General features: G+C 50.8%; 1 protein-coding gene across 19 annotated transcripts in view; it reads right to left on the bottom strand.

Moving 5' to 3' along the window:
* LOC116850969 (regulating synaptic membrane exocytosis protein 2-like) overlaps positions 1-11260 on the bottom strand; it is an 89754-nt gene that overhangs the window by 30766 nt on the left and 47728 nt on the right. For 12 of the 19 annotated variants that reach the window (XM_032829898.1, XM_032829981.1, XM_032829972.1 and 9 more), the window contains 6 exons: positions 9096-9309; positions 8320-8509; positions 3559-3778; positions 2655-2912; positions 1738-1761; positions 155-419 (listed from right to left, as the gene is read on the bottom strand). In XM_032829898.1, coding sequence (XP_032685789.1) covers positions 155-419; positions 1738-1761; positions 2655-2912; positions 3559-3778; positions 8320-8509; positions 9096-9309 — 1171 coding nt within the window. The remainder of the gene's footprint in view (positions 1-154; positions 420-1737; positions 1762-2654; positions 2913-3558; positions 3779-8319; positions 8510-9095; positions 9310-11260) is intronic. The other 7 variants (XM_032829918.1, XM_032829945.1, XM_032829954.1 and 4 more) reach the window with 6 other exon arrangements.

Raw genomic sequence — 11260 nt, 5'->3', positions numbered from 1 at the left:
TCTCTCTCTCTCTCTCTCTCTCTCTCTCTCTCTCTCTCTCTCTCTCTCTCTCTCTCTCAACGCGACAGCTCTGTCGAGATCTGTATTATTGAACACGGAGGGAGAGAAGGGTGTTTCCCCCTCCTCCTTCTCCTCCTGCTCCTCCTCCGCTCACCTTTTGTCGGGCAGCAGGAAAACTTTGGCGTAGGGATTTCTAGGCTGGCCGTTGCTCCTCGGCGTGAGCCCCTCGGCGCAAACTATCGTGACGATCAATTGAAGTCCTACAGGATCGAAACCCAGCTTCACCTGAATACTACCGCCCACGTTCGCGTTTCCGGCCGGATGTCGGGAGTGTCGACCGCGTCCTTGGGCGTGCAGGTCCGGCGAGCCGGGCGACGTCACTAAAACCGACGGTTTCTCACGCCTCGCGTCGTACAACTCTGCAAGTGAGCATCGTGCGGTGTCGACTAGGATATAACTCGTTTCCGTACCTGCGCTTCTTGGAGCGATTGGCGGGTGAAGGGGTTTGGAACGGGGTTTGGACACGCGCGGGCTGAGAGAGTAGCGAAAGGGGGAGGAAGAGACTCGAGATGACGTTAGGGAGAAAGAAGGCACGGGTGGTTCGATGGGCGGACAGATTCTCATGCTTCTTGTAATTTCTGATGACTCGCGGCCGATGACAATGAATGATATTAATGTATTCATAATGCAGACTTTCGCGGCTTATACAACAGCCGAACAACGCGACGGCTGGGAGAGATATCCGAAAGACATCCTAAGCTCAGGTATATTCGAGAGATTAGGATGTCTATTGGACACTCCTGGTATCGACCTGGTGCTTTAGTCAAATCAGAGACGCGAAAGAGCCGAGTCTCATCTCACATCGAACACACTCCCCGGTTAGCTAGGTGACGTTGCGAAATTGATAAATTACAAATCTCCCTGAGGGATTCCGCAAATACCCACGTCTCTCTTTCTCTCTCTCTCTCTTTCTCACTCTCTCTCTCACTCTCTCTCACTCTCATTCTCTCTGTCTCTGTCTCGAAAAAGAAGAAGAAGAAGAAAGAGAAGAAGAAGAGAAGTGGAGTCTACATGCACTGCGCCTTCACAACGGTGATTCGCAGAGGACAACGGGGCCAAGAAAGGCAGGAAGGAGTCGTCGTGATTAATAATGTCGGATCGATACACGTAGACAAGATAGGCGGTGGCGAATATAACGAGAGAGTGTTCACACTTATTCGCAAGAAGGTCACACGAGATACCGTATTTAGCCTCGTTAGAATTGGAGGAAAAGCGCGGCACGGGGGATCTGCATAAATATCGGCGTCCTCGGATTTTGTACACATATGTAATATACATATACAAATGTATATATATACATATATATATGTATGTATATATAGTTGTTGCTCCCATAAGACTATACCTATACAACGGTGCTGTTTAGCGGGGGGTGCATTAGCACTACGATCTACGTCTACGTTAAAAACATCGACGGTAATACATAAGGCAGAGAGTATAAAAAGGTATATATAATCGATTTTTCATCGCTCTCCATCACGTTCTCCGTCGTGGCGTCGAAATCGTGATCCTCAGCGCCGTTCGTCGAGAGACCCGGGGAGAATCTCAACGAGACGGTCGCCGTTCGGTAAGAGAGAGACGAAAGGTCCAACGTTACAGGGGAAAGAGAAACACCGACCAATCGGAGAGTATATTGCGTTAATTAGGAAACAAACAAAAGTTGTCTGAAAGGCCTACCCCATAGAATACATTTCTTAAGACCTGGAATGCGAAAAATCATATAATCTATGACAGTGTGTAGCGTCACTTTTCTAATGATACTTATTAGTATTGCGCTTGCGCGGGCGATGCGGGGTGCGAGAGGGTGATGAGGGAGAGGCGCGATTACGAGCGCGTAATCTCGTAATCTTACGCTATACCCCGGCAGATTATGTTTAATGGGATTTAATCGATGCCGATAAATATTCCATTGAATCGGAATAATTAATTCCCGGGCCCGCATCGGGAACGCCCCCATCAGAATTTTATCCGATTAAACCGTCACGTAGGGTGTATCGAGTGTACCGTACTTCCCGTCGCGCGCTCTCGCGCGTAATTTCCTTTTATCGCCCACGCTATCGTGTACGTGTGGATAACGTGTGTGCAAAATTTACGGATTAAGAAATCAGGCGGAGGCGCGCCAAGTACGTCGACACACCACACTCGCAACTCGAGAGAACATGTTCCATTAACGAAAAAAGAAACCGTACTATTCTAACGAATCTCTTCTCCTGAGAGCGACTCTTCGTCTATAACTATGTGTTGAAAGCTGACGATACCTAGGGACGAGCTAGCCCACTCCTTTAAGATTAGTTTCTCTGTATCGATTAAAGATCCGTAACGCCTGTCACCACCATAAGCCCATGCACGACTACCGCAGGATGAAGTCGGTGACAGAGTGTGTACCTCAAAGTCGTACGGAAGAGATCTCAAGTTCAAAACAACAAGTCGACGGTGAAAAGAAGAAAAAAAAAGAAGAAGAAGAAGAAGAGGAGAGAGACAAAGTGATAGATCTAGAGATCGCGATGATACATCTGGTAGAACACAGAAGCGAGATAGATCGAGTCGGAAGACGCTCGGAGACGGAAGTGCGCCGAGTGTGTCGGTATAGTCACCTTTGTGATGCGGTTGCTGAGGCCCGGAGATCGTCTCGTGTTTCTGCCTCCACTGACCCTGAGCGACGATCCTCCTCGATGACATCGGCGTCGACGGGCCCGGTCCTGCGGGCATCGCGCCTGCGGTCGTCGAGGACACATTTCGCGAAACTACGAGCTCGACTTGCGGTTCCATCCTCGACTCGCGGATGATCTCGGAAACGACATCGAAGCTCTTGCCTTGGAGGGACCTGCCGTTCCACTTGATCACCTCGTCACCTGAAACAGCCGCAGGGAATACCCGAGAAATCGTCGAGCACCCGATTCGTTCCTGTGGACGATCACGGAAACGGCTTGTTACGATCGGAGCGTGTTTACGGCCGGCCGTCGTGTCGACACAAGCCATGCTGCTTTTCGCGGCGCGTCGAAAGGCGCGAGGGCGCGGATCACCGTGGCCAAGGTACTCGTCAGGTGACTCGCGGACCGCGGTGGAGCAGTGCACGCGGAATGGTACAAGTGGTGTGATCAAGTGAAAGATTACATACGAGAGTCGAAGGTGGAATACTCGACGGGAGAACCGCGGCGGGGGCTTCGCGGAATTATCTCGCGGATATTTACGATATTTCCTCCCGCGAGGCCTTCACTTGTGGCTCGACATTCCCGCGAATCGATCTCGAATTTAACCGCGCGTGCGTTCCCGTGGCGACTGCCACGATGCAAAGGGAGTGACGTCCGAATGTATTTTTGCACAAGGTGACAAGAGAGATATCGCTCTCTAGACAGGGCAAGGACATTACCGAGTGAAGGGCAGTTTTCTCGCGCATTCGTCCGCGTGACGAACGTATCAAGCGACTCTCAAGCGACGCCCACGACTCCCGTGCGTTTTGAAAATTCTCGCTTGTTGCGAACTTTGTGATCCTCTTACCGGGTCTAAGTTGACCTTCTATGTCCGCCGTACTACCCTTTTTCACCTTCTCGATGAAAGCGCCCATGGAACCGTCTTCCAGTAGCTTGCCACCGACAACTTTTAGTCCGAGTATACTACTACCGCTCTCGGAGCCGGATTGCCGATTTGCCGATTTTCGCAAGACCATGTGGCCGATGATCTTCTGGCCGTCTCTGCTCACTTGCCAGGATAACGGATGCTACGGAGCGCGGACAGTATTTCTTTTACTGATAATGGGTGTCTCATGCCTTCGTAAGCCAAAAGCAATAATGGAACGTACGTCCGAATTCTGGATGATAAATTCGCAAGCTCGGAGACCGCGAACGTCGATACGAGCGTCGCGACTATCGCGCGACTCAGAGATACTTTTTGCGTTGCGGAGAGGAACGGTTCGCGAGTGGCGGATTGAAAGACTCGGCCTTCTTGCGGCCGAAACTCTGGCGAGGATTGCATCCCCGTCTCTCGGTCTCCAGCATATCCGGCGCGTATTTCCATTAATGGTCTATTTTATCGAGTAAGGCACAACTTTCGGGGATAATCGCAAGAGAGGTCGGCTCGCGGATCCCACTGAGAAATGTTTTGCGTCCGTCTCGGCATTCGACGAATGCCAGCTACTCTGTCGTGCGACAATACATTTCTCTCGCGCAGGACGCGTCGCCGCAAAAGGAAAAAAGAAACACAAAGGAAGCTGCACAGTCCTCCAAATCGGGAGGCACGAGAGAGGATACACTTCGTCGGCTGTTCTGCATCGACTCAATCTCAAAGAATATACGACTTTAATTAACTCGAAGAAACACGTGTGACAAATTTCGACCGATCAGAGTCAAACAATATCTCATCTCATCGTGTCTCTCTCGGCATCCTCCCGACGAAGAGAAAGCCTGTCTACGAAGTGGACGATCTAGGCGAACTATCGGAGAAAATAATCGGCCGGGGAGAATACAGTCGGCGTTTACAGAGTGGCAAGCAGCATGCACTACTGGCACACGTGGCGCGTGTATAAGAGCGAATGGTAGCCGCTATACTGCATGCAACGTATGCGAAACTAGCGAATACGATTGCGGCAAAGAACGAGACATTCCGCGCTAGATCGCGGGGAGCCCTGAGGCCTCCGCTTCGCAATACGGAAGATACGCAAGGCATGCAAACAACAACTGCGTGGTATCGTCGATATTTGCGTAATATCGCGCAACAGTTCGTGATGTCTCTTCCTGTCTGAGAACGACACGGTTCACCACAGGTGGATCTACTTTAGGGAGAGGGGTCGCCTCCTTTCGCCTTCAGTCTCTGTCGATCGCGCTGATGCGCGACTCGCGCGTCAAATTCGAGTTCGCGCCAATTTCATCGGGACTCTTATCCATGACGATATCGTGCCTTTTAGTTTTCCCCGTCTGCGGCGAGTTCGACGACCACACACAGTGGCCGCGTCGGTCCCGTCCAGATTCGACTAACGGAATTCGTCGTCGATTGACGCGGCGTATCGTGAAAGAAGAATGGAGTGTGAATATAAGAAAGAAAAAAGAGAAGAAAGCAAACACTACGTTCTCTCGTGATCCATTTCTGCTTTTACGCCAGTGAAACACACAATCCAGGCAATCACACGCATCCTCGCAGTAACAGCGTGAGAGCGCAACGTTAACGGCGGTACAAATCGCGCATGAAAGATCCCGCAAAGCCAAGAATCAGAAGGATACTCCAAGGAGCCATTCAATAATTACGTCACATCACGAAGGGCAGAGAGGAGTGGGTCTGTGGCAAGGAAGGGAGAGGGAGAGGAGAGTAAAAGTCACGGGACGTCATACGTATTCTGTATCTGTCTAAACTTCTTATTATATTCTGTAAAAATAATTTAACTTCGTGCGTTAATAATCTAAATTTTAGTCTTGAAATATTTATCTCTATTGAAGACACGACAACTAATCAGAATTATAAAATATAGTAATTAATTTGATATCGTGCCGAAAAATTATATGTACTTTAGGAAAAGGTAGTATATAGTGCGGTGTAATAATTATTACTCACAATATAATTATGAGCCATTTTTCTTATTCTATGCGAAGAGAAGAGGTAATCCCTCATGCCACATAATATCGAACTTTGTGACAAAGTGTGACGAAGGGAGGCGAAGAGGGGGAGGAGGAAGGGAATAAAAATATTGAAATTTCGCGCAACATAATTGTTGAGTGACTCCGAACCGGCAGACAGCCATCACGTCGGTCCTCGTTCGCGTTACGCACCGGAAACGAATTTTCGAGTCTGCGCAACAACCAAACGCTCGCGGAGTCGCAGTAATCGGAGAGATATTAGAAAAAAAGGTTAGAAAAGAAGGATAGAAAAAGGTCTGCCGCTCGCGAGACTGATCGACGAGACGACTAACGAGGTCGGCCGCGCGATACCCTTTTGGCCGCGTTCCAATTTGATTAATTATGAAACAGGTACGTTTGTATCTCGAGGACCTGGCGTCCTCGCCGGTCTCTTAATTGGATCGTTTTGGAGATACCTCCGCGGCGAGAAATCGCGTCAAATTCCTCGGATTATCCGGAGATACGCGCTCAACAATCGAGACACGCAATCGCAACGTCGGGGCGATACGCTTTTCAGCGCGCAAAGAAACCTCGCGAACTACCCCGTAGACATTTCCTCAAACCCTCGCCCCACCTCCCCCTTTGATACGATCTTATCCAAGTCGGGGGAGGGAGGGGAACTCGCGTTCGACGGTGTTTGGTTTCCTCGTGTGCTTACCCCGACACACCGTGTCGCGATATCGAAGTTCCCGCTGCTGTTGCCACTGCTGCTTCTCGCCGCGAAACTGAAAGCAAGCTCGGGCGGAAATAAGAGCGATAAGGGGGAGGGCTTCTCGAGTTACTTGAGGAGATACGTAAGTCGCGGCCGGATAAATGACTCGATCGTCGTGACCGTTTACTCGGCGAATTTAATCTTGGTTATTTGCCTGGTATAATTGGAGCGCGACCCGCGGCAGAGTTATCCATCTTCCAGGTGTATCGAGCGACGAGTCCTGTACACGCGACACCGTCGTCGTCGTCGGCAAGAACGCCTGCGAATCGGCGACTGCCGGAAATCACAGTCGCATAAAAACCGGCTGGCGCGAAAAAGAAGGATCTCTCGCCTCTGAGGGCGCAGTCTACAACGCGGGGTAGATCTCTTCGCGCCGAGGGAATTTCAGACGTACGATATCGAATCGATTATTCGCGAACTGTCTCTTCCTCTCTTTCCCGCTCTCTCTCTCTCTCTCTCTCTCTCTCTCTCTCTCTCTCACACACACACTCTTTCTGTCTCTGCGATTTATGCCATGTGATATAAGCCACGGGAACCTGACGGCTCTCTGGGCGATCGTACCTTACGTCGGCAGTGGCGTAAAAGAGAAATGAATGTCGGAAGTGGTTATTCATTGTTTGAAACTAACACGAATCTCTCCCCCTTCGCCGTCGAATCCACCATCACTTCGGTAACTCGAAGGAGATTTACGATATACGCGATATTTCCGATTCAAGAGAGGCGCAAGGTGGATCGTAAATAAGTCTAACGCCAGAGAATTGCCAGTACAAAAGACGATTAGCTACTTGGGAGACTTCTGAATTCACGGAGTGCCTTTGGCGAAGTCGCGAATAGCGAGGCGCAATTGTGCTTTCTTTTCTCGCTGAATCAACTCGCGAAGTGACGTAATTCTCAGCTTGGTCGACGCTCATTATGAATTATCTGTTGCGCAACGATAGACGATCATAATCAGACCGATTCGCGCGAGAGACTCCGTGACTTCAGTCACTGTGCAATTCGAGCGAGCTCGAACTCGGTATACGGTGTCAACGTTGCAAGTCGTACAGAAAGCCGTTAAAAAATCATACATATAAAACAAATCTCTCTTTCTCTCACGAGGCAAAAATACGAACACAAGCATACAAGCCTTTAAAGCTCGGAGTTTAGGGTTAATCGAGCAAAAGAGGTTCTCCCCTGTCAGCGCAAATGTGAGGAGGGGCGGGAAGGGGAGAGATAAAAACCAAACGTCCGAGCGTGAAACCTCGTTGCGCGGCGTGTGTGTCTCGCCCTTTCGAATCGCGAACGCTGCCGACATATCGACGGTACCTCTCGGCGCGATTAATCGCGCGACTCTCCCGCCCTGAAACCTGGGCTCTCCTGGCGTCACGTCGCCGCCACATTCCAATCCGAAAGTAACCAAACGCAAGTGCCGCGCGCTAATTGCATCAATTACCAAGCCATCTCCAATGCCACTCCACTACGCTATTGAAGCGAGGAGCGAGAAAGAAAACAACCGTAATTCCACTTTGGACGACGTGTTTCCGGCTTTCGAATCCGCCGCGATTAGCGTACGCTGAGGCAACGCGCCGAGGGTAATCGTTATCGTGAAAAAAAAAAACGCACCCACCTTCTCTCTTTTCCTTTCTTACTCTATCTATCTATATCTCTCTCTCTTTCTTTTTGTCTGTCTGTCTGTCTGTCCATATCTTTTTCTCTCGCGAACGATTATCTCGATCGTGCAAAGAGCATCCCTTGAAAAACCCCTTTTACTCGATCCACATCCGCGAACTCGATTCTCCTCCCGGACAACCGCCTGTCCTCGCACGCGCGCGAACCCTGCCATATCTACTTCGTCACGATGGATTACCAATTCGGATATCTACTCGCTACGGTCGGGAAGCGTTTGTCTGTTCACTAGCGCCGAGCCGGGTACGACTTTACTCGCTCGTAATTGGCAGCCCGTACCTTGGGCAGATCGCCCCTGTTGCTGTCTTCACTGCTCGTGAAGGTGCTAGAGGTGTCTATGCCGGAGTCTTTGGTCGCGCTGTCCTGACTACCCTGTCGATCGGCCTCCCAAGACCATTCCTCCTGAGGGCCGCCGACATTGGTCCCACCGTCAAAACGCACTGTCTTTTTCCCCCTCCTCTCCGTGAACCTGATGGACACGCCACATACACAGAGACACGAGGAGACCATGGAGGTGGTGCGCCGGTGTGTGCTTAATCCCCGTCGCGGTTGCATCGTTACGCGCCGTTCCGCGACCCCACGATCCGATCGCGGGCGCATCAGCCCCCGAAGCGCGTCCCTTGATCGCTCGCTCGTCGTTTAATTTCCGGGGACGCGGAATGAGTCGGTCGGAAAATTCCCGTGTTACACGTTACGCGCGAGTTCAATCGCGGCCGGGCACGACTTTGATTTCTGGTCCGCGAATGAAGGGCAGTTGTTATCGCGATATCTCTTAACTTCCTCCCCTTAGTAAGCCGCTTAGTGTATATGTATGAATATTCAACATGAAAAAATACATATTACTGTCGTCACGAATTACTCGTCTATGCGCGCTACAAGCCGAAAGTCGCACTACCCCGCGAGCCTCTCTGCGATCGCGGGTTCACCGGGTCGAAGAGCTAACGAAGCCGCTACCCGGCCGTTTATTAGGCGCGCGAAAAGTTAGTCGGGGAAAGTGCCGCGGGAGAAAGCCGCCGGCGCGATCGCGATCGATCTCGCTTTCTTGAGAAACGCACCTCCTACTATCAGCGCGCCACTCGTCGCCGCACCTGCGGAAGCTCCGTCTGACGAGGGTGCTCTCTTCTTTTCGCGGCTCTCGCGGTGGATGGTGGCCGTTATGCTCGACGGTCATCGCGCCAGCACCGTGGTGCCCATTGTGGGATCCGTTGTGCCTACGCCCACCACTGGACATCGATTTCGGACCTCCCGCGTGGTGGTAGTACCCCTTCCCTACAGTAGATCCAAAATTCGTTTTCGTGTTTTTTTCTCTTTATCCCTTTCTCCCTCTCTTTCTTTTTCCTCTGTCTCTCTCTCTGTCTCTCTCTCTTTCTCTCTATCTATCTACCTCTCTACGTCCTCGACGAGCACGCGGATCGACAGCGTGCGAAACCCTCAACTTTTAGCTACTACGACACACAAATTCAGATTGGGCTTTTTTTTCTCCCGAGGAAAATCCTCTTTCTCTCTTTTCCTCCCCCGCGAGACATTTCCGTTTCTCCGGCACCTCCACTGCTTGCCAAACTTGACGGCACCTTGTTCTGCGGCGAGCGCGTCAAATCTACGCGTCGGGAAACGGAACTCGTGTTCGTGTCGCGAAGATTATCTCGCTCTTGTCTCCTTCCTTACGTCTTCATCTTTCCGGTGCTCCTCTGTCTCTCCTCTCACTCTCCCCTTCTCTTTCTCTACCCCTTTCTCTCTTTCTCTAATTTGCGCGTTAGTGTAAGAGCTTTTAGTGTCTTATATACGGCACATCTGTCGGAAACGAGGTAAGGCGGCGGTGCAAGCTTGCCCGCGATAAATGTGCGATAGACGATGCCTGAAGCGTTAAGTAGAACCGTATATACGAATCTGAATTTGCCTACATGGATGGCGAGAGAGACGACTAGGTACGACTATGCGTAAATGTGCAGGGAACGTGTGGTTGTGTGTGTGTACGTGTGCGCGCACGTGCATCACGGCAATTACAACACGGCGAGATGTCCATCTGGAGTTCCGCGTCGACACGCTTATCTGTGTTTTCCTGGGGGCAATGTGAGTGTGAGGAGAGGGGCAGGGGCAGGCTTCGCCGGTACATAGGACGCTTCTGCGTTTGTCACACAAAACTCTGGACGCGAGACACAGAACAGAAATTACCAGTATGGACGAAATTGGACAAATGGACGAGATACACAGGAGGACTCGCTTTGGCTTCTGCACGATCGTATTCAGCGAGCGTCGCTGATCATGCAGCGATATTCCCCCGGGCGAGGGGATAGTTCCGCGGGCGATCCCGCGTACTCCTATGTTTCAAGATAAATGCAATTAAGTCGATAGCTCATCCTGCGAATGCAAAGGGAAGACGCGTCCGGTCGTGCAGACACCAAAGACACGCCAAAGACACGCAGCACGGTTCGAGACGTTAACACGTTAACACGAAAGAAAAGGGTGACACGTAATGATATTCCAACATGAAAGGAACGTAATGCCACTACTGTCGCGTTATCATCTCGATTAATGACAAGTACCTACGGCGTGTGCGGGTATACGTCCGGGTGTTGTGTGTGCGCGCGTGTCGGGGGCTATGTACGTGTGTATGTATGCATGTACACGTATATGCAGCGGGCGAAAATCTCGAGAGGCCGTAACACATCTGTTGATTGAGTTGTGTGTACGTGTACGTATTCCGTGAGTGGAGTGTAGATAAAAATATACCTGTGCACGATTCATATAGCCGTCCAAAGTAGAACAAATGAAGTCTAAAAACAAAATTACAATTCTGCCGATCGGTCGCGCCGCGCCGCGCCGGTCCGCGGATTCTTCTTTTTCCCTTTTCTCCCCCTGTCTCTCTCTCTCTTTATCTCTCCCTCTCTCTCTCTCTCTCTCTCTCTCTCTCTCTTTCTCCTCGTACGGAACGGAATTGTATCTTCCTGCGGAGAAAATTCGCTCCGCTCCTTATTTCGCGCGATAACGCTAACCGTGGATCCCGCCACGGAAGGATGGTCGCACGAAACACGAGATAATACGGAAGGATCTTAAACGCAATTAAGCGCGCAACGACGGTATGTTGCCGGCGAGATTTAATTTCGAAATTGAATTAGCGGGCGCACGGGGGATTCGGCGGCGAGGAAGAAAGAGATAAAAGGATGAGAAAGAATTGCTTTTGTTTTCCAAGTTACCGACGGAAATACCACCCCCCCCCCCC

The sequence above is a fragment of the Odontomachus brunneus genome, unplaced genomic scaffold (assembly GCF_010583005.1).
Source record: "Odontomachus brunneus isolate Ranch 3 - 2012 unplaced genomic scaffold, Obru_v1 Obru_scaffold_006, whole genome shotgun sequence".
In the NCBI taxonomy this organism is placed as follows: Eukaryota; Metazoa; Arthropoda; class Insecta; order Hymenoptera; family Formicidae; genus Odontomachus; species Odontomachus brunneus.
The sequence above is the reverse complement of the archived record's forward strand: the minus strand, read 5'-3'. Positions and strand labels throughout refer to the sequence as shown.